We start from the raw sequence: 23,211 nt of genomic DNA, 5'->3' as shown, positions 1-23,211 counted from the left end.
TTTATTTTTATTTTTTATAAAGAGTTACATACAATACATTTCAGGCAATATTTGCCAACTGCACCCAAACACTGTCTTGATACAAAGTTAAATGGAAATTCAACATATTCCCCAAGTACAGTGAGAATAACATTTTCAAACAAGTCATTGCCAATAGGCTAGGCTACTGACCTGCTTTTCTCTAAGTAATCTGAACTTTTGTACAACATGTAAGCCTATTTATTTTGATAACTAGGAGCCAACTGAAATGTGAAAAGGTTTGTCACTTTCTTTTGAAAAATACAACAGTGCCATGATATTTTAAAAATATACATGTTACTTGCTTGTGTGAGTTTGTATTCAGTTTGGCAACTTAAAAGTAGAATAATACGATAATTTCTCTAATATTTTTGAAAGGGGGAGGGAAAAATAATGGGACAGGATATTAAAGTAGGATAAAATAAGCTGCTTTTCTTCAGTAATGTTAAAAGGTGCTAATGTAAATCATTTCCATAAAGTAGTTTGCTACCGTTAGTATCTGAAGGGAAGAGATCGGGCAAGGAGCACACAGGTCTTTCAAGGACCACCACAGATCTCTCCAGGACCACCACAGGTCTCTCCAGGACCACCACGGGTCTCTCCAGGACCACCACGGGTCTCTCCAAGACCACGATGGGTCTCTCCAAGACCACGACGGGTCTCACCATGGGTCTGTCCATGACAACCACGGGTCTCTCCACGGGTCTGTCCTCCTGTGGTGGTGGTCTCTCGAGGACCACCACAGGCCTGAGGTACTGAAGCTGCTTAATGGCCAGGTCCCCACACCCGGCCAGGGCTTTGTCCAAAATGGATTTCAGATTTTGAACTGATGTGAAATCCCCAGTCATGGCAAGGGCCTTCAATGGAGGGGGCCGAGTGTGTTTGCTGCGGTTGAGAGAGATTCTCAGCTGGTTCTCCTTGACAGAACTGCGTCTGAAAGAGTCTCGCATTTTAAGCGGTGTAATTTCTTTATCCTTAGGACCTTGTATGAACTCAAGAAAAGAGGACTCAAAGCCAATAGGCTTGTAGGTGGCAAGGACGTCAAAAGGACGAGGTGGGGGGCAGTGAGGCTGGGCATCCTTCTGATTAGAGGGTTGCTCAGGCATGTCATTTTTACGTTTCAGCGGTTGGCGCACCGGTGGGTTGGGCACATTGCTGCCATCTTTGCTGACCGATGTTCCTTGGAAGCACTCATCAATAGTGATGCGTAGTGAGGATGGTGGCGAGAGATCAACAGTGACAGCAGGAAGAGGCATTCTAGATTTCCGCCGTCTTGGTCGCTCTGCACGGATCAAACCATTTTGTGTGGTGGCAGCAGGTTCTTCAGTGTGCCCACCAGTGCTTGGTTCACCATATAACACGTCATCAGCACCAACCAGGACATTATTTCTCTCTACAGGAGGTGGCTCCTCCTCTGGGAAGCCCAATGGCTCATGGTTATTCTTATCCAGTGTGTCTGTGTTGATGGAATGTAGGCTCATGGGTTTGGGTAGTCCCCCTGGTTTGTCTGGTTCTGCCTGATATTCCATTTTGCGAACCCCATTGGGTGTGCATGCTGCAGTGGAGGTTGACCGTGCTGATTTCCTCTGTATCAGTTCCTCTAACTGTTCTGCAGTGAAAACAAGCTTGTCCTCATGGCGGGAAATGTCACCCCTATGCATAAGGTGAATACTTTCGTAGTGACGTTGAATGCTTCTTAAGTACTTCACAACCGATTCACAATCCTGAACCATGCATGGGTATTTATAACTTCGATCTTGGCACATCTGTAATGCCTCCTCGTGTGATCGGTAGATAAAACTGTCGTAGGGTTTCCCTTTAGATTTCTTTTTTATACGTGGGACAATTTCTTTTTCCTCAACATCCGATTCACAGGTCACCTCTGAATGGGTATCCTTTTCAGACTCGAGACCATTTAACGGAGGTTCTTCTTTCTGGGCACTAGCAGGTTCAACGATAAGCTTCTTTTGGCATCCACTGATTGACTTCTTGTGAGTGCTCTGCAGACGCAACACAAGTGAGTCATATCCATATCCACAATGGGTAAACCGATGATGTTTCTTAAGTGCACTGGCATTACGGAACATTCGCATACAACCTTCATACTTGCATCGTAACGACTGTGGTGGCTGGCAATTTAAGTTACGAGTGTGACTGTCACGAGTGTGGCGCACCAAGCTGCTTTTCAGGTGGTAAGACGCATTGCAGTTGGCAAAGCGACATTTGTATTGGGGCTGAGGTTCGTCTGAGAGTAAGACAGACCTCTTTTTTGCAGGGTCCTTCCTTTCTTCAGAGGGGGGATTTACATCCAAGTCATTTTCCAGCAAGAGCTGTGAGCGATTGTAGTGATGCACACTCTGTAGGTGTCGGACAAGCCCACCCTGGTTTGAGAAAGCAGCGACACAGTCCTTAACTACACAATGGAAAGGCTTGTTGAATTTGGATAATATATAACACAAATTGCCTTTAGATACCAACCGTCTTGTTGCTCTGCCCTGGTGGTATGAAGTTCCATCCTCATTTTCCCCTTTTTGCTCACTGCTGTCACCACTACCCTGCTCTTCATCCCCCATCTCTGCTTCATCCTCTTCTTCCTCAACAGAGGGACTGTCACCACTACCCTGCTCTTCATCCCCCATCTCTGCTTCATCCTCTTCTTCCTCAACAGAGGGACTGTCTGAGTTTTCCCCATTTTTTCTCTTCAAACTTGGCCTTCTTATTTTGTAGCTCTGCTGCCGGCTTGGAACCTCTCTTTTCTTCACTTTATGTCTATCTTTTGCTAAAGATGGAGATTTGTGCATTGAAGGCTCTGTGGTTTTACTTCCCTCAATCTTTACAGACACATTGTTTACCATGCGCACAGTATCTTTGTTAAGTTTATGGACTTTAATATAGTGATCCTTCAACCAACGCAATGTTGTGTGAGCCCTAGTGCAGATTTGACACACAAATGGTGCAAAGGAAGTTTTTTTAAAAGAAGTCATCTCCTTGGCCTGTTCCTTGGTGCGGCTATGTTTTTTGGTATAATGACGTGCTAAGTTGCATTTATCATTGTAACTCAAGCCACAGCCTGGAAACTCACAGACAAATGGCTTAATATGGGGCAATTCAACATGGTTTATTTTGCCAAGTTCTGATGCTTGCTCTGATTTTATGTTCACCCTCTCCTCACCGACATGTGGAGGCTTCTTTGGAAGCAATACAACTGGGGAATTGGCCATGATTGCCTGGTGGAGGGAGTCTTGTAACACATTATTCTCTGAGGTAGAGTGCTCACATGGGCCATTGTGACCGGTAGAACAGTTCAGGTCCAATTTGCTGAGTCCAGTTAGTATCTCCCTTAGAGTATCAGTGTGTGCAATGTTTGAAGTGTTGGTCTCATTGAGGCTGAGATGAGGGATTACTTTTCTTTCTTTCCTGGCCTCAGTGGATGGAAATGGATTTGCAAGCTCATATTTGACCTTTTCCTCACTTTTCAGCTCAGTTTCCGCCTTTATCTTTTTGGATTTTGAGCCTCGCTCTTTGTCATGTTTGTGTTCTTTGTTCTCCAACTTGAGGTGCTCTGGGTGGGCACATTTCAGGTGTCTCTGGACATCTCTGGCTCTGGAGAAGGTCATGCCACACTTCTCAAAGCCACAGGTGAACTTGCTTCCATCAAAACACACAGCCACTGAGGTTATCATACTCTTGGGCTCATTGCTGCTAGGTGAATGCGACGAGGAGGCACAACTGGTTGAGTAAGAGGTTAGGTTGACACCATTGACCAACTCCTCTGTCTTAGATTCCGCACACTTCTTGGAGCTAGGCATCTCAGTGACTGACTGAAGAAGTTTCTGTTTAGCTCTTTGTTTCTCAAAGTCATCTTCAGAGAAAACAATGCTGTGTGTGGCTAAATGGTGGATGAATTCTTTTTTGGATAAGTAGAACCGGTTGCATCCTGGACTAGTGCAGCTAAATGCTGCATCTCGGAAATGCTGCGCTTCGTGGTGATACATCTGTCCCAAATCAGAAAAAGTAACATAACAGCCTTTGAGCTCACACTGGTAGTTCAGCTGATAGCCATGTTCCTGTTTATGTGTTACAAGTTCAGTAGAAGTGTGAAACTGACCACCACAACCTATAACCACACACGTGTAAGGTTTATCACTATCGTGCTCTCTGCGATGTTTGCGGTGGTGGTAAGCGGAGATGAAATGGCGTCTACAAAATGCACACTTCTCCCGTTTATCTTTCATTTCAAGAAAATGTTTCACATTCTCATCCTCCTTGTGCTCCGACTTCAAGTGGATAGATAGGTACTTGGAATGTTTAAAGATCTTTGTGCAGTGAGTGCCTGGGCATGGATATTCATCCCGGTTCTGCAAGGTAAAGTGACTGTAAATGTAATCAAAAGTTACATGCTCATCATCATCCACCTGTTTCAAATGGACATTTTTCGTTTGTTGAACAAGGTGTTGCAGCACATCGGGATCATGCGTGGACTTATAATAAAGCATAAGAGAGGGATCAATGTTGATCTCGCCTGGCTCAATGTCATCCTCATCCAAATGTTTACGCAAATCTCTCTTTTGCTTTCCATTCCTTTTAGAAGTCTTGTCTGGATGCTGCATGTGTTGTTTCAAGTGAGGAACGAGCTCCCTTCTGCTGACAAACCTGTCCAGGCAGACAGGGCATGTGTGGCTGTATTTTTCTTCATGCCTTCTGGAATGGGAAATGATTTGCTTATCAGAAACTAACTTCTTGCAAAGCTTACAGTATAACTTCATTTTCTTGGTCTGATGTGATACACCTAAACGGTCTGCCTTATCAGACGATTCATTTTTGACATCCATGTTGTCATCATAACATAACTCCTTCTGATGCACAGGTTCTACGATCTCCTGTTTTTGTTGCAGCAGCTCATGTTTAACGCCTGTCAAGCGTTCCACACCACCCTCCTCCTCCTCCTCTCCCTCTGACTCAGGCACCAGCCCTAGGAGGGAGATGCAATGATATTTCAACGTCTTCCAGTCCCAGAATTCAGGGTCAAAAGGCCAGTAAGCTTTGAGAGCAAGAAGAAGCTCACAGCGCAGCGAGTTTGGGATAATCCCATTTTCCTGGTCATACTTCTGGTCGGGGCGCAGGTACAGTTCTTCAAGGCTGCCAAAGACCTCTTGACAAGGGCTAAGGAGGAATACTGTGAGTTGACAGGCACGCAACACCTCAAGGTCATCTGGAAGAAGGCCGCAAACTGTCTTGCAGACAGAGATCCTCGTATCAGAGTCATTCTGCTTTGGCAGCTGGAGAGCTTTAACACAAAGCTCCACTGATGATGCTAGTCCCAGGTATTCAGCCTGAAAAGAGAGTGACACCATATTAATAGGCAGCAACAGTTCGGACATCAAAGACATCAACTATTACGACTGAAATATATGGTCATACCGTTATCACGGTCATTACACTCAGGACACTAAATACCAAGTCCTATTCATTTCATTACACTAGAATAGTGTTTCTTAGTTAATAGATAACATCAAGCGTAAAGTTTGGACCAGGGTTGTAGAAACACACTTAATTGTGGATGCACCACATATTGTTTAATAAAAAGAAAAATAAAGTGAAAAAAAAAAAAAAGAAAAAAAGAATTGTGGATGCACCCGAAATTGCAACATAACCCAGGAGTCGGTGGTGCTTCATAATTTAACCAAAATATAAAAATGGAATAACAGTTTCATATTCTTACCTCTGTTCGTATAACTCGGACCAGGTACAACAGATGGTCAACCGTTTTGGCAATGGCACCTAGCTGAAGGCACCGCTCCAAAAGAGATTCCAAGGAAGGGTCAATACTTCTCTGAAGCTTACTCCACAACAGTATCAACTCCCTTTTGACAAGATGAAAACACAGACATGCTTAAGCTCGATTTACACATTGTTGTATGATGGTATTTTGGACTGAAAATAAGCTCACAACATGTTGCGTGTGTTGAGATCACTTGAAGTGCAACAAAGTATCACTCAGGCTTTCATTTATATTTTGCACTAGGACTGTTATCATTAAACAAATGGAAATCACATTAGTGGTACGATAAAGAATGAATTAATGAGAAAGTCATAAAACAAAATAAATACCCTAGGCACACACACGACACAGCACATGCAACTAGTGTTGTATAGCTCCGCATCATAATACAACAAATTAGGGCTTTTTAAACATGGAGGAAACATAGAAACTGTATGTATTGACTTGCTTTCACAGACCACAAACCCATTATGACTATTATGACTGAGTATTATACACACCAGGAGCAGTAAAGGCTTTGCTGCTGAAGCTGTTGTGTCAGGAAAGTGGTACACAAAATGAAGGCTGTATGCTCCTCCCCTTCTGTCTCCAAGGTGCATGTGATCTCCAGCACATCCTTACAGTCAAGTCTAGATATCTGTTATGAGACAAGAGACAGACATAGGAAGCAGTTGTGAGCATTTGTCTGTGTGTTTGTTTTTGACCTGCTGGTCTGGAGCCCCCTAAACACTAGAAAGTAAAACATTCGCGAAAGCTGCGTTCATGATTTGAGGCATTTTGTTCAAAACTGACCAATCCTGCAAACATTGGAAGCCAAACTTGGCCCATCAGGCTGGAATATGGAAAATCGGACAGATCAATCTTGATCACATGACTGGAGAGGTGTTGTCTAACGATTTACGTGATCAAAGTTAGTTAAAATAATCTGGTGATGACAGATCTTCCAAAGACATAAATGACAAGATGTTGAGCAAAATAGATTGTTTGAAATGTAACTAGAAGCAGTGCTCTTCCAAGCACAGGTCAGATATTGTAGCCTCTTGGTGGCGCTATAATAGGCCAATATAGGCCAGGGGACTACCTCTGCCTTTAACGGGGATCGGATGCTGCATTTATGATTTGAAGCATTTTGTTCCAGGTCTGTCTTAATCAGTTGACTATAGAGATACTGTGTACCGATTTGCGTGATTTCTAGATAAAATCTGAAAGATTAAAAAATATATATACACTATATTGGTGGTTCTATAAAAGGTAGATGTGAATAATGCAGGCAAAGGTTTTTCCTTGGCCTCTAGGGAGTGCGCATACCAAGTTTTACAATGATTGGTGGAGTTATAGGTAAAAACACAAATCGGGCTGTTATAGCACCACCATCAGGCTGATTTGAACACAATTAAGTGGGATTTCTTTCTCGGCCAAGTGGGAATGTGTGTATAAAATGTCACCAAAATTGCATACTGCGTTCAAGATTTGAGGCATTTTGTTCAAAACGGACCAATCCTGCCAACTTCGGAAGCCAATCTTAGCCAATCAGAATGGAATATGGAAAATCAAAAATGTTGATGACATGACTGTAGAGATAGTGTCTACCGATTTGTGTGGTTTTTGGACAAAATCCGTAGGAGTACTCTAAAAAAAATGGCCAATGTGAGGGCTAAAAATAGTCCATGACAAAAGATTTTTTAAATCTTGAAAATATACCAGTGAAAGTTTAATTGAAAAGGTCACACAGTATGACTTAACATTAACAAGCCTTTTACTGAACTGCAAATCTACCAGGAATAGTATTTGTATAATATTCTACTCCTATGTGTAATGTGTATATAGATATCTTGATATTGTTTATGTTCTCTTTGACATGCTTTTTTAATGTCCTGCATATTCTATGCGCAACTCAAGGCAACACAAGACACCTCTTTAACCACTTCAAAACAAACCACAGTAGTGAGTGGGGTTCGCAGTACGAGTGCGCAGCCAGCTGTCACAAAGCCAAAACAAACTAATGTATGCATTAGAGCAGTTATTATCTACCTTTGCACCCCCGGTTTGCCATGCATATTAGGCCAAAGACACCCGTTCATTTCTTTTTTGGTTTATCTCTGGGACCCCAATCTACAGTCTACGCAGTAAATGCATTGTTAGTTTAAGACTTTCTAACGCTCAAACATTTTGCTTGGGACTGCATGGAAGCAGTTTATTAAATATGGATATTAGTTTTGTACTGTTATTCCAATTGATTCCTCCCCACCCACATTTCTGTGTTGTCACTGCTGTTCGCATTGACTCACCTGCCAGCGAGGAGCCTTCATCAGGAGTACGTAGAGCCTTCGCCCTACTCCTCCCACCCAACACTCATTGCTGACAGGTGCCGCCCCAGCCCGAAGGATTACTAGCCTATTCTAACATCCTTCCTATTTCGCAGGACTGCACAACACGATGGGGAATAAAGATGATAGGCACAATACTGGAGGAAGAGGCTACTTGCATCTTGGGTGTTTGATTGTAAAAACCCACATCTACATAACTGGCAGGACATCTAACTCCTTAAAACAATGCAGTCAGTGCTGATTTGATACATTCTCTCAGGTGAGTCATGTCACCATCTCTTCAGTAATCCTGTTCTCCAAATGCTAGTGGTAATTTGATCAAGCCAGACCAAGATGAAAATAAGAGAGAAGCTACGTGATGTTCTGTGTGTAGAAAAGGTCTATAAAAGAACTGTTGGCCAAGAATTACAGACCCCCTGATACAGGGGTAATTGGATGAACAGTTGAAGAACACTAAATATTCACTCCTGTCTTGAGATACTGGCAGCCAACGACAAAACTAAGTCAATCCGACAGCTGCTGCAGGCATAGATGGAGATAGTGTGCCCCCTCCTGGAATAAACTAAATCTTCTTCAAATGATGAGTCAAAGTACATCATCAGCTGCAGCTGTCCTGCCGTGAATGCATTGACTTAAGAGTTAGTTGACGCATCACATATTTTTTTGCTACATCACATATCCAAGGGCATAATACACTGGAGTAGAAGGCTCATTGTGATCAGCGTAATATTGCAATGCAATGAAACGCCAAACATTTTCCCCAAAATGTTATTAATTCTAAACCTTTTCCGGGCCTGGATACGTTTTATTTATTTATTATTGTTTCCACGAATTTCATGACCGTGGGAACCTTGACTGGTGTTACGGAGATAGATAACCAGAATCGACTTGATACCCTTTGATGGCCAAGGTAGCCATAAATATGTGCATCTGCAGAACCAGCACTGCTGTTTAGTACAGTGGGTAACTTAGTCATTCCTCTCCACTCATGCCTTCAAAGTGATATATTTTTATTAAAACAAAAAGGGTTATTTACGCTAAAGCTCCATATTCTGATAGTAATCACTGTCCAAGTGTCTTTGTTCAGTGACAGCTCTTTAAACACTTCTATAAGGAAAAACGAATTTACCAGACTGCAAATACATACGATTGAATATGAAAACTAGAGTTGAAAGGAAACAAACTGGATAACGGCCAAATCTACAATTGCAGGAACCTCCGTCTTCCACCCTACCTTGTTTTACTTGGGGACGGTACTTTTTTCTCTAAAGTAACACTTGGTGTTACAATGCTGCAAAGTTCATGATTACTGCCTAACCCAACATCTGTTAGGCAGTAATCATGCAGTATGTCATTAACAGATGTTAGTCAGTGAAACAAGGAACCTTGTCAACTTAAGGAAGACAAAGGAGGCCCGGCAATTGTTAATTGATAAAATAAAAGAGTGTTTTGCAAACATTTTCAAAAGGTTGGTTATTTGTTACAGCCTTACATGATTCCCATTCTAAATGATCAATACCTCTGTGATGGCCTCCTCACTGGGCAGCAGACCGCATAGCAGGGAAACGTAGGTCTGGCGGAAAGTGGCTTGGTTGGAGATGAGGCAACAGTCAGTACACGCTTTAGCAAGCACTACTGCCTTGGTCACCTCGCCGATCTTTTCCAGGTGCTTCACTCGCATTTCCATGAATCCCTCACCCTCTAAGCTGATGTATGCATCAACTAGGGAAAGAGAAAAAAAAGGCAATGATAAATATGGGATAGAACAGGGGTCGTCAACGTTTTCAGGCCAAGGACCCCTTAGCTGAGAGACAGATGAAGGACCCCCTCTACATGTTGTATAAAACTGTTTTGCAGATTTTCATCGATTTCATAGGTAGATTTATAGACTTGTTGACGGCACTGTCATCCGTCGCTGTTGGAGTCGTGTTAATGTGTTTTTTCAGACATTTAATCACTTAAATTGTCGATACTTTGTAAACTTGACCCATCACTCGGTACTTGGTCTGCTCTTTTTTTTTACCTCCACACCCAACCTATTTGCCGAAAATAGACGATCTGCAAGCTCTCAACGCCTTGCGCTACGAGGCGTTGAAAGCTTGTAGATCTGCTATTTTAGGCCAAAGTTCTCCTCAGAATAGGGATGCGAGTGTTCAAGATGTTAATCTAAAAGAATTATCCTATCACACAAAGATTTGGCGGCCCCCCCTGTAGTTACTCTGAGGACCCCCTGTTGAAGACCCCTGGGATAGAATGAAATAACGCAACAGCCCCTACAAACACCTCCCCCACACACACCATCTCAGAATCTTGGCATTCAAGTGAGATACCAACCTTCTTCTGGACTGATATGCTGACCGGTGAACAGGGCAGTAAGGACTTGGTTACACCATGCTCCACCCTCTCCTGTGATTTGGAGCAGGGCTTGGAGGTCTGTGCTCCCATACTGCAGCAAGTTGTCATGTGCAAGCTGCAACACACAGGAGGCAAAGATCATGCTGAGTGTTAAAAATTAAACTTGATATGGTATCAGGTCAAACAAATGTGAATTCATCTGTTGTGAACTGGATGAGATAGATATGTGATATTTACCTATTAGGCTATGTATTATATTTTTTATCAAGTTACAAATAACAAAAGTCATATCTCACTGCAGCTACTATCACAATGCCATTATATACTGAAATGATTAAGGATTAAGTGCATCATAAAGTGGCAGTAGCAATCGATGGACTGACAATCACATGCAGGATTTGGTCCCTAAAGAATTTGACATAGGTATTTTGGAACTAGTATGGATAAAAACCAGCACGGTGCAATCGAAGTGTGTTTGGAAGGTTTGCAACAAAAATGTTCCAATGTCACCCAATGTTACCGGTTAGTTAAACAACAGCGAGGGGTCCGTACCCAAATAAAGAGTGCACAGCTGTAGCTCATATCTAATATAGATCTAATCTATATCTACTGTTCTTCTGACTGATCGCCTCAATCTAGGATGTGAGTGGCACCTTGCCCTGAACATTTTGCAGATCAATGGCCACAGTTGATTCTCAGTTTCTGACCAGGGTGTTGGCTGGGGAGTTCCTGTCTAACCTGGGCGGCGACAGCCAGGGACCCGTTTCACGAAACCTAGATAGCAGATTAACCCTGGAATTATCAGCAATCCTGGATGCATTTCTTGGCTTAGCAGTTAGCAGATAACTGAGTTATCTCACCTGATTAATTTAGCCAGTTTGGATTGACTTATGAACGTGTGGAGACACAAATGGATGCGTGGTTTACTACAGTACAATATTGAGCATCGTGGAGATGCCACTTGAATTTAATTACCAAATTAGTTGGGACTGCATCGTAGTGATCTATTCAAATAGATTTATACAAATCTAGGATTTATCTTTAGCTTGAAGTGTCCTCTCATTTTATTTATCAAAGAATGTAATGCTTAGGTTAAGAGCAGGAGTTTGAAAAAATAGCCTATATTTTGGAGGTATACACATTCAGTTTTATTACAGCAGCAGGATTACATTTACCGTACTTCTCATAAGCGCTTCTTCATTTCAGGATCAGTAAATCTGCCGGTATGCATTCAGTATTTCGGTATTCGGCCAAGTGTTTATTTGGGGTTTTGACCAAGAATTTTCATTTCGGTGCAACATCATCACTAATATTTTCTTCACGATTTCTTCAAATCTACCATTCTGAAGAACATTACCTGAACAGCATGGTGAAACTGTTCCCAAGCTTCATATGGGATGTCATTTTCAGGCACTGACAGCAGCAATTCAAAACAGCTCCTGTAAGCACAAAAGTGAAAATGTGTTCCCTCAGGCATATATAATTAGGTCCCCAGTCAATGGCCCCTGCAATTTTACCACTCTACAGGGGCATAGTTCACTTATAATTCACATAAGTTTATACATCCTGAAAACACACGGTCTATGTATGACTGCAGTCAGTGTCTGGGACATACTTCAACTTTTAGCAATGTATTCACTCACGTACAGACATGAGACACTGACCACAGCAGTGTTTTACTGTGGTGGCCCGCCACTCCTTGATATTGATAATGTGTGCAGGGTTGCTGTGGTGCAACCTCTGTGTATTCTCTCAGAAATCAATAAAGTACATTTCATCACATGACGATACCGTGTTTAATGTAGTATTCATTAGTACTCACAAAGCAAGTCTCTTCAACACAAGGGCCACGCTGTCTGACTCTGGGGTGAGGTGGTTCCTGGCGGCAGCAAAGCAGTTTATGGACAGGCAGTAGACCTCCAGCAGAGGCAGACCATGTTCTACTGAGTTTCTGCTCCCAGCATAGTGCATTAGTGCCTGTAAACAAACACAGCCATTAGAGTTGGGTCATAATCCAACAGCCAACTTGTCACATATTAAGTATATCGTTGCTGTCAGGCAAAAACCTTGTATTTCCATATTTTAACTTATTGTGTGTGTGACTGTGCGCGCGCGTGCGCGCGTGCGTGCGTGCGTGCGTGCGTGCGTGCGTGCGTGCGTGCGTGTGTGTGTGTGTAAATTAATGCCCTACTTTGTCATAATACAGTCACACAAAAGCAGCAAAATAGAAGATCTACAAGCTCCTAAGACAAATTGTAAGTGAAAGTGAATGTACCTCACTTTGTGGGTTTTATAAATATTTAACCAATGAAAAGCATTAACAAGAGCTTGTAGAGCAACTACTTTGGATCCATGGGGGAACAGGAACCATTTTTGACATACGAGGTAACAACAGCAACGTCATTGATATCTAGCCCTCAAAATGATCTTAAAACAGTTACTCATGAAAATCTCACTTATAATTGGGCTTTAAGTTTCCCTGGTTCAGTTCAGTTAGTGTGTTGTGGCTACAAGACGTATGATCACTAGATGAAGGTCACAATAACACGATATGCTCTGCACCTTCATCCACAGGACAGGATGTGAAAATCTAAAGGGCCATTGAACTTCCTGAGCAAAAGGCAGTGCACCCCCCCCCCCCCCAAAAAAAAACACTCACCACCCTTTCTTTTCTACTCTGTACATACTATTTTATATGTGTTGATGATATTGTATTTGTGTTATGGTTATGCTATGTAGATTAATTGAATACATTCCACCCACAATGGAAACAAGTCCACAAGACTTTTTTGTGTTATCCTTTTAGATCAAAAGTCTGACTGCACCTTGTGCTATTTACAGGGCGGATTCAGACTATGGTCCCGGTGCGCACCCTGGACCACTTGGCAGATGTTGTGATAGTGTTAACACTGCGTACCCGTTCCCTGGAACGGATCACCGTACCCGTGACCACCTCGGGAGGTAGTCTGGGATCAGTTTGACATGACATTATCTATCTCTAGCACATAAATACCATTACAGTGCATGAAGTGTACTTGGATATGGAAGAATCTTGACCAATGTGAATGCTGACCAGCGGGGACCAGGCAACAGTATTCGGGAACAGTTTGAATCAATCGGACCCAGTCTGAATCCCACATAAGTATACAAATCTTAACCTCCACCAGCCGTCAATGTGTTTTGCTGCACTAGTGAGAGCATGGAGTTCTTCTAACGATGACAATGTTGGTTCATTCAAAACACTTTGGCCCAGTTTAATGTAGCTAGCAGGGCTTTTACACGCTTAACCTTGTTAGTGAACTTTGCATTTGTTCATCTATGACTGATGAAGAGTCACAAAGATGATATGATTAGATGAGAGGGGTTGGACACCCATGAGAGATGCCAGTCTAGACCCAACTGCTCCCAGCTGACGTTGTCTTGTGTGAGGTTCTCCTGATTGGGCTTGAGGGTATTCAAATGTAAGGCATCTACCAAAACACCTGACACAGGCAGGCTTGAGTGTTATTAGAAGCTTAAAAAAGGCTTTTGTCCTTAAACAACTCTTAGTTTAAATATTTAAAACAAAATATTTTCAGTTTGCAGAATGCATTTTCCAGATTTGCCTGATAAAAGGTATTACATTAATTTGATGATTTCAGTCCAAACAAAAAACACCAAACCTATAAAAACGTTACTTGGCTACGCCAACATATTTCTTGTGAAATACTTTTGTTCTTATTTGTGAAGAAGATCACGTCTATTTAGAGATACTAGCTTAAGATATAATATTGGGTATGAAAAATACGGTTTAGAGTTGCAAGTTTGGCTTGGGCCACAGGGTAGTGGTCCAGGCACCTAGGCTGGTAATCCAGACTGGCAGCCTGTCGCGGGTTAGAGTCCCGATCCCGGCGACCTTTGCTGCGTGTCACCCGCCCCCCTCTCCCCCCATTTCCTGTCAACCTACTGTGTACCTATCAATAAAGCACAAAAAGCCCCCAAAATAGGGTGACAAACGTTCTACTACTGAGTGTTAGAGATTCTTCCAATCCATTTTAAACACATCTCAACCTCATGCATATCAATGCACTGAGGTCTTATCTCTAACAAAAAAGAAAGTGAAAGTCATTGAGAGAATGTTGAGAGAATGTGTACTTAGGACTTGTTGACCTATAACACAAAAAGGCATATCTGAACAAGGTAAAAAGGTTAGAGAGGACAGAGTGTGTGTGTGTGTGTGTGTGTGTGTGTGTGTGTGTGTGTGTGTGTGTGTGTGTGTGTGTGTGTATGTGTAATTTTTCATTTTGTATTTATTTATTCTTGTCTAAGAGCCTTTTGCTTCCAAGGACAACAACAACAACAACAACAACAACCACCGCAGACTGTCAGTCCCACAGAGCAGACAAAACATCTGAATATTGAAAAAGTTATGTTTGAATCGCAACCTGTCAGACAAGTCTTGGTGGAGAACTTAAAACTCAACTTCACTTTATTGTGTCATCAATTCAAATCAACTTCACTTTGTCATATCACAAGTTAACAAGTGTAAAAGGAGTGGGTTATTAATAACTTTTTAAGTGCCATTTACAAATAATACATATTTTTAAGTCATAGTATGTAACTTTTCCATGTGTTTACATAACAAAACAATATAAAACATTTTCTTATCATTTCCCTGCAGTCAACACAGCCAATGGAGTAGTGTGTGACTACAGCGTGTGAAACACTGTGCCCCTCTCAGTGTATTTTGGTGTTTTCACCGTTTAGCCCCAAATGTCCCTGTCTATCAAAAGGAACAGTGAAAACATTCCTGTCTACCAAAACTAACTGTGAAAACACCAAATACACAGCAACAGGGCAGTGTGTTTCAGCACCACCTGAGTGACCACATGACTCCAGTGGCTGATAACTGCTAGTATAGAGGGAAATGACTGGCAAAATAAAGATATTTATTATAGTATTGTATTTATTATACAATGGTACTAAAAGGATAACACAAAAGCCCTGAGGGCTTATTTGCATTGTGGTGCTGTGTATTCAATTCATAGAGACATTTAAATACATACATAAACTTTTATCTGATGTATATATCCAATTACACAGAGAGGAAAAGATAAACAATCCTATGAGACAATGTAAGCATCATGGCTCCATCAGCATCCCAAGAGTCTCATTTGGCAGGTGGCAGACACCTCTGTCTGTGCCCAGGGTTAGCTTGGAGTCTATATAACAGCTACTATTTTAATTCCCCTCAGTCTAAATATACAAGCCTTCCTCCAGGGGACCTGACGAACGTGGTTTAATTCTGGAGTGGAGAGACCCTCCAGAGGTATGACATCACACAGGAATGCTTCCGATTTTAACTAGTTCAACTAACATGTTTTACTGCATACACTATAATATCTTATTCATGATAATGGGTTATACTGCAGGGGAAAACACATATAGGCCTAATCAAGTAAACTGACCACTGTAATAATGATAACAATACAACTACAACTATTTCTAACGTGTTTTGGAGGGATAACTAGCTTCTTGTGCATGTGTGTGCGACTGTGCGCCCCGCCCCACACACATGCACATCTCTTCCAGTACACTGCACAACACACATTTTGATTTGCATGCACGGTTTAAAATAATAGAAGAACAGAAGATGTCTATAATTAAACCAATTAAGTTTAACTTAAGTTAAACTTTAAAAAATGTAAATATATATATTTTTGGCACATTTAGCAGTTTTGCAAACGAGCAAAAATAAAGGGCTTCGAAAAGAATTGTCAACATTGCGTTGCGTAAGCTTAACTGCTAATGCATGAGCCATGAACGTTCTTTATTTGCCCAACAAACATGGCAAAACATGATTTATTTGATGTGCATTGCAAACCATAAAATAAAAACAAGTGTTGTTATTGTTGATCGCAGCCAGCTAGCGGGCCAAAGTGCTCGGACAGGCCGTCGACGTGTAGCAGCTTCCAGGCTAGAAAGCGAAACAACCCCGCTCGGTTAATGTTATGCCCGAGTTATGCAGAAAACAGCCGATCTACCAAATCACTCCGCGTAGCGCTGCGACGCGTTCGTGAGCTTGCAGATCGGCTGCGCGACACGACACAGCCGTGCAACTAAAGCCCAGGCTCTAGCAGGCAGTGTTAGCATCTGTTCGGGCTTTCTGAGCATGCACACATACCTGACAGAAGTTGTCGCAGTATTCGGTGGAAGACAAGGCTGATATTTCTTGTTGTCTGAGGACGTCTTCGAACGTTTTCAGTGTGGCCAGCAAGGTCTCCATCGCCACCAGAGTGTCCTCGGCGGTGTCCAGGGCCCGGTCGCCCCACTCGGGCTCATCCGAGGGTTCGACACTGTTCTCCGCCATCTTCGCACTCCGCCACAGCGCGTATGCAGCTCAGCTTTCTGTTTCCGTCATGTGATGATGTGAAGCCCCGCGCGGGCGTCAAAACAGCTTCAATAAAAGACCAACTTCCCGTAGACGGACTTCAAAATAAATACCAACGGACAAAACATAGGTTTACATTGCCAAAGCAATAATTGTCAAAAACACAATGAAACAAACAGCATTGTGTGCTGTAAACAGAGCTATAGCCTATGTCATATGACAACTTAGGGAAAATGTACTGTTTATAGTTTTATTAAGCTATCTGATATACAGCTTTTTGAAACAGATAGCTGGAATCTGGGGTTTGCTGTCTCTTTTTGGTACAAATAGCATAAATCAGAACAACATAATTGTATACATTGTATACAGTGATACTCCAACGTCAGTCATTCACCTTTATTTTGTCATATCATGACTTGTGTAAAAGAGGGAGAAATATTGTTTTGTAACTGGGCGTGTGATGGAAGGATTTTTATCATTTGTTTGTGTTTAATGTCAAGGTAATTTCAAGTGATTATTAACTCAAACTACTCAAGTACTTTGATTTAATCAAGTACTGTTCTATCGTCCTGAATGCAGACAGTTGCTCTGAGGCAGCCATGAGCATGTCATTTTGTCACCTACAGTAGCCTAAATGTTTACTGTTCCCCTTGAGTCAGTGGTGTGAGATGGTTGGTTCCCAGGGCAGGATCCTATTGTTGTCTGTCATATTGCTGTAACCTTTGCAATCATCATGCCGGGGTCTTCTCCTCTGCTTGGAGAGGAGGGACTTAATTCAAGTATGTAAATGTCCTGACTGTGTTTAGGCAGAACTTCTTTGAATAAACCATGCAAGTGTAGTGATGCGCAGGAGCGGGAATCGAACACCACTCTCCCACTCGCCAGTCCGACACCCAAACCACTGTGCCAATAGAGCTGAGCTCGATTGGCAGGGCGTTTGCGGGTCGGTTTATTGGCTGGGGCTACAATCACCCCCTCGGTCTTTTGAAGCACGTCCTCGCGCTTCACACTTCACGCCGCGGACCACCGCACACGACGTCCCTCATGTCCCTCACGCAAGGATATCACGCTCCTCATCCTGCCGACAACGCCAGATTGTAGTGATGCGCAGGAGCGGGAATCGAACACCACTCTCCCACTCGCCAGTCCGACACCCAAACCACTGTGCCAATAGAGCTGAGCTCGATTGGCAGGGCGTTTGCGGGTCGGTTTATTGGCTGGGGCTACACAAGGAACACTTTTTACCCTCCTGAGATCTGGCCTGGCGTCTTTTCCTTTTCAAACAATGTTTCAGAGTTAAAGGTTTAATTTCCTAGCTATCAGCGTGACCAACGAATTTGAGTTTATCTTTCATAAAACATTATCATATAAATATATAAATACAAACATTGACATCATCATCCATCATCATCACATCGACTTGACACCATCGTTTCACTGCAGCTGTTCTGTTCTTCCAAACAACTTGTTCCAGAGACTTTGGGCAGCAGTTTGAACCGTTAACCGTCGACCAGTGTCCAAGAGAAAGGATGGATCCTGCTCTACTGAAGGAGAGGGAGCTCTTCAAGAAGAGAGCTCTGTCCACTCCAGCTGTAGAGAAGAGACCTACAGGCTCCGACTCACACAAGAAGAAGGCCAAAGTTGACAAGGAAGGGTCCTCAGGGTCCAAACACAATGCTGACTCAAGTAATGGCAACATCAGTCTGAAGGCTCTCTCTGGTAGCTCTGGCTACAAGTTTGGTTGCCTGGCCAAGATCGTCAACTACATGAAGACCAGGCATCAGAGAGGGGACACACACTTCCTGACCCTTGAGGAAATGCTGGATGAGACCAAACTGTTGGACATCGGGATGAAGCAGAAACAGTGGCTTATTTCTGAGGCCTTGGTCAACAATCCAAAGATTGATGTGCAGGATGGGAAGTATGCCTTTAAGCCTAAATACAAGCTGAAGGACAAGAAGTCCCTGCTGAGGCTGCTGGACAAACACGACCAGTTGGGCCTGGGAGGAATCCTGCTGGATGATGTGGAGGAGGGTCTGCCCAATTCAGCCAAGGCCATTAAGGCTTTAGCGGATCAGATCATCTTTGTGACCAGACCAGACCAGACAAGAAGAAAGTCCTATTCTACAATGACAAACACTGCCAGTTTGTGGTGGATGAAACTGTGGAGGAGTGTTCCAGTTGATGCCATTGACGAAGAGAAGATTGAGGAGTATCTCAAGAGACAGGGCATCTCCTCCATGCAAGAGACAGGACCAAAGAAAGTGTTACCAGTGCAGAAAAGGAAGAAGCCAGGTGGCCAGGTTGTCTGGCCCTGTTACAGATTTTGTCCAAAAATCATGCAGATCGGTACACAGTATCTCTGTAGCCATTAAACGAAACGGGTATTTCTTACATTGATGCTCCTACATATTATCATGCAAGCACCAGTTAAAGTTACTTTCCATCCCTCATATACTGTGTGCACAGTGCACATCCCATAACCCACACACTGCACATTATTTCGGAGCTCATATCTTTGAACGGGTAAGGGCTAGTTAAATTAACGTGTGAGAAAGACTTGTAATTTAGTGCTGTATTCTGCCGTTTTCATATTCCAAATAGTGTGTGTGCTGCCCCCTACAGGCGTGAAACGTACTTGTTTTTGTTTTTCCTCCTCTTGACCCGGAAATAAATCCTTCTCATAAACACGTGTGGAAGGTAAGCAATTCCAAAACACATTTCAGAGCAGACCTCTGTTACATTTTGAAATAAAGAGTTAACAACGGTATGTTTTTGGCGTCTCACAGTTCTGTAAATATAGTGTGAATTATAACATTTTAAAATCCCGTTTATAGACGTGTTGTGTTGTTTGATCTGGTGTAACGTTCTTCATGCAAATTCGTTGTTTATCATTTTACTAGCTTAGCAATTTGTATATTACAAAGCTTAACAAACTAGTTAGCCAAGAAATTGATCGGTGGCTGACTTCGATCAAAACAAAAGTCCCCTGATCAATTGTATTAAAAGTATGGTTTTGCAGTCTTATTTTAGTAGACATTGCCCTAGAATAGCTATGGAAAGATTAGGGCGAGCATTCCCCCGGGTTACCGATAACACAGTCAGCCATTCTAGGGCTAAAGTAGGCGTTTACTGTAACTATAACACATTCTATGTTATTCCTGTTTCATTATTCGTTCTTTCATTGAGCTATATCCTAACTTAGTTCTGCATGACTGTTGTCTGAATCTGTTCACTATTAGTGCTATGATATGATTAGCATTAGTACAGTGTTGTGATTATGTCTGGAAAGAGTGAATGTCAGTTGCACGATTTTTACTGGGGAAGAAGACCAAAATACTGTATCAGGGTGATTGACTTTGCATCCTCCTGGAACTCTATCTAGTTATTACAACTTTCAGATCAGTGTCAGACCCCTCCCCTGAACCTTCGCAGGTGACAGCATCCTTCCTTAACGCTTCACCAGTTCCCATTTAGTAGCAACTAGCAGTTCTTCCTTCTCACAAACAAATATTTAATTTCCATACAGGTACAGGGAAATCAGTCATTTGACAAACACACAACATAAGAACAATAATCAATAATTATATTGGAATAAGAGTATATGGTCTTCTTGTGCCACAATAATCAGTCTTTTGCCTCATACTTCATTTTCTCACCTAGAATCATGGGTAAGTCCAAGCAAACCGGAAACCACAAGACCAAGACCAATGCTAAGAAATGGAAGACAAAGCGCAGGACCAAGGACTTGGATCAGATCCACACTGATATGAAGCCTGAGATGGCAAAGAAGCTGCTCAACCAGGAGGAAGACTTTGATGTGACAGGATGTGCCCAGCACTACTGTTTACATTGCGCGTAAGTGTTTTCCTTATTGAAACACGTTAACCCTGGCATCCTTATTTTGGGCATATCTCTGGAATCCTTTCGACTGTTAAATATAAAATTACTTTGATATATCTTAGCCGCAACTTGCAACTCTAGATCTTTTTTAATATGATGAATCTAGAGTTGCAACACCAACCATTGACAGCCCATACATCCAAACAGAAGAATCAGATTGTATTAAACAACATTAAAGGGTAACATGTCCTTAGGTTAAACTCCCTTTGGTCTGACCACCTAAACCTAACCTTAGCCCTAACCTCATTAAAACTATGCCTAAATCTAACCCTAATCCTAACCTCAGTCGACCCAACGGGAGTTCGACCTATGGGGCAGTCCCCCATTATAGTCACCAACATTGCAGCTGTACGGAAATCTTGAATTATCCTCTTTCTTTCTACAAAGTGTTTGTTTCATAAAAATCCACCATAGACATCTTATGAGCTACTTTCTGACAATAAATTCCATGCAGGGGATTATTTTTCTAAGTGTTGTAGTTTGGAATCACTCGTATTCAATAATAGCACAACGTCCTTTCGAAACAGGTGGTACACAGGACCGTTGAGTAATTTCCAAAAATCTAGAGTTGCAAGTTGTGGCTAGATATAACTCAGAGCTTCCTGAATATTGGTATACTATCTGCACCTAAGTGCACCTCTAGTCCAGCCATTTCTTGACATCAAGTTTATATTGGGTTCAAATATTTTGTGGCATAAAAACAAGCAGATGTTGGCAAATAAACAAGCAGGAAATGTGCAGTCTGCACACCATAGTGCAGAGGTGCTGACTATGGTGCAAAAGCATAAAAATGAAAGAAGTCTGACACGACTCATAGCCACGATATGCAGAGATTACATTTATTCATAAGAAAACAGTGTTTTCGACCTGATAGGACACGAGATCTTCTTCAGGGAGTCCACATATATGTGGCATACATAAATGTTAACAAAATGTTTTTTATGCCCTGCAGGAGATATTTTGCTGACATGAAAACCTTGAAAGAGCACTTTAAAACTAAAGCGCACAAAAGACGGTAATATCCCCTATTTATTTACTATATAGTATATTCTATTAAATTACAACTCTTGTTTGAAGTCATAGTAATAATAATTATTATATACTATGGGCCGATGCATACTCCACTTTTAGAGCCAAGTTTAATTTGGTTCGGGCTGTCACAAGTTAACATCTCGGCAGCACAGAGCAGCCGTCATGATGACGGTACCCGCCCCCCCCAGAACCTCTGAATGGCGTCATATTGTAGTTTGGAACTTTGCACAGAGCCAAACCGAATTAAACTGCTTTAAAAGTGGAGTATGCATCAGCCCTTATTCTAAGAAGAATAACTGAGGAGTCAAAAGATTTTTTCACTCTTTGCACCATGCAGGCTAAAAGACCTCAGAGAGGAACCTTATACCCAGGCAGAAGCAGAGCGAGCAGCAGGTATGGGTTCCTACGTCGCCCCCAAAGTTGGGCCCAAAGTGAAGACACAGTCTGTCGAAGAGGAAATGGAATGAGAACAAACAACATCAATGAATGGACTGATTTACTCAATCACAGATACATTAATAAATTGGAATAAGCCACCAGTGGAGATGTGCATGCATGGGTGACTTTCATTTGATGGTTTCTGTGATAGATATGTCTTCTCAGTTATGTTGTGCCTTGACCTTGGGCTCCCATCCAGAACGAAGAAAACCTTGCCTTGTTTTGGTTATTTGGTTATTTTGCAACATTGTACATGTAGGTGTAAATATGACCTGTATGTAGAGAATGTGAATTCTACATGATAATAAACTAAAATGAGATATTGAGTGTAAGTTGCCACCATTATTATTATTGTTTTTGAATGTTAATCATTAAACCATTGAAATATTCTATCCGAAGCAAATAGCTAAATTCTACGTATACAGCAGGGGTTTTCTTAGTTGAGAAAGAGATGAAACGTGCACCCCCACAACCTTCAAACGATCATAGATTCCAGCACAAACATCAGATTATTTTGGATTCATGTCAATTTGTGTTTTCAGATATTTAACCACTTGAACCGTCAATACTTAATAAACTTGACCTTTCACACTGTACTTAGTCTGCTCTTTTCTCCCTCTACACCAAAGGTATTTGCCGAAAATAGCCGATCTACAAGCTCACAACGCCTCAGGTGAGCTTGAAGATCTGCCATTTTTGGCTAAAGCGCTCAGAATTTGGACGCTAGGGTTCAAGTGGTTAAAATTAAAATATAAAAAAGGAGAAAAACTTTCTATCACTCAAAGATTTGGAGGACCCCCGGTCCCCCTGTAGTAACTCTGAGGACCCCCAGGGGTCCCGGACCACCTGTTGAAGACCCATGGTATACATTATTCGCTAAAGTTGAGGTATGGTTTTTTGTGGGGGAAATATTTCGGGAATAACATAATTATATGGTTGGGTCCGATGACTAACCAAACTCACATTCCTACTACCGGTATGTATGC

At 42.1% G+C, this 23,211-nt stretch overlaps 2 protein-coding genes and 1 pseudogene across 4 annotated transcripts; 2 read left to right on the top strand and 1 right to left on the bottom strand.

Moving 5' to 3' along the window:
* Positions 1-67: 67 nt before the first annotated feature.
* rlf (RLF zinc finger) lies at positions 68-16,831 on the bottom strand (the record flags this gene model as incomplete). The annotated part of the gene is made up of 8 exons (XM_080750116.1): positions 68-5,351; positions 5,741-5,882; positions 6,301-6,437; positions 9,647-9,849; positions 10,462-10,597; positions 11,840-11,921; positions 12,305-12,459; positions 16,646-16,831. The coding sequence occupies 8 exons, from the start codon at positions 16,829-16,831 to the stop codon at positions 474-476; spliced, it is 5,919 nt and encodes a 1,972-aa protein (XP_080606242.1). The 3' UTR covers positions 68-473.
* Positions 16,832-18,381: 1,550 nt separating this feature from the next.
* Positions 18,382-19,227, top strand: LOC308306040 (general transcription factor IIE subunit 2-like; annotated as a pseudogene). Its single transcript has one exon. The product of its transcript is annotated as a general transcription factor IIE subunit 2-like (transcript).
* A 290-nt stretch (positions 19,228-19,517) lies between these two features.
* znf593 (zinc finger protein 593) lies at positions 19,518-22,819 on the top strand. 2 transcript variants are annotated; one of them, XM_080750219.1, is made up of 4 exons: positions 19,518-19,552; positions 20,516-20,710; positions 21,708-21,770; positions 22,125-22,819. In XM_080750219.1, the coding sequence occupies exons 2-4, from the start codon at positions 20,520-20,522 to the stop codon at positions 22,252-22,254; spliced, it is 384 nt and encodes a 127-aa protein (XP_080606345.1). In that variant the 5' UTR covers positions 19,518-19,552; positions 20,516-20,519; the 3' UTR covers positions 22,255-22,819. The 2 variants fall into 2 exon arrangements, with proteins under 2 accessions (XP_080606345.1, XP_080606346.1); XM_080750220.1 differs by having other exon boundaries at positions 19,548-19,619.
* Positions 22,820-23,211: the final 392 nt, after the last annotated feature.

Source organism: Nannobrachium achirus (genome assembly GCF_963921795.1).
Source record: "Nannobrachium achirus genome assembly, chromosome: 20".
In the NCBI taxonomy this organism is placed as follows: Eukaryota; Metazoa; Chordata; class Actinopteri; order Myctophiformes; family Myctophidae; genus Nannobrachium; species Nannobrachium achirus.
The sequence above is the reverse complement of the archived record's forward strand: the minus strand, read 5'-3'. Positions and strand labels throughout refer to the sequence as shown.

Coding starts and splice junctions, on each gene's coding strand:
- znf593 (XM_080750219.1), top strand. CDS start 20,520: ATGGGTAAGTCCAAGCAAACCGGAAACCACAAGACCAAGACCAATGCT. Junction 20,711..21,707: donor CACTACTGTTTACATTGCGC/GTAAGTGTTTTC, acceptor TATGCCCTGCAG/GAGATATTTTGCTGACATGA. Junction 21,771..22,124: donor ACTAAAGCGCACAAAAGACG/GTAATATCCCCT, acceptor TGCACCATGCAG/GCTAAAAGACCTCAGAGAGG.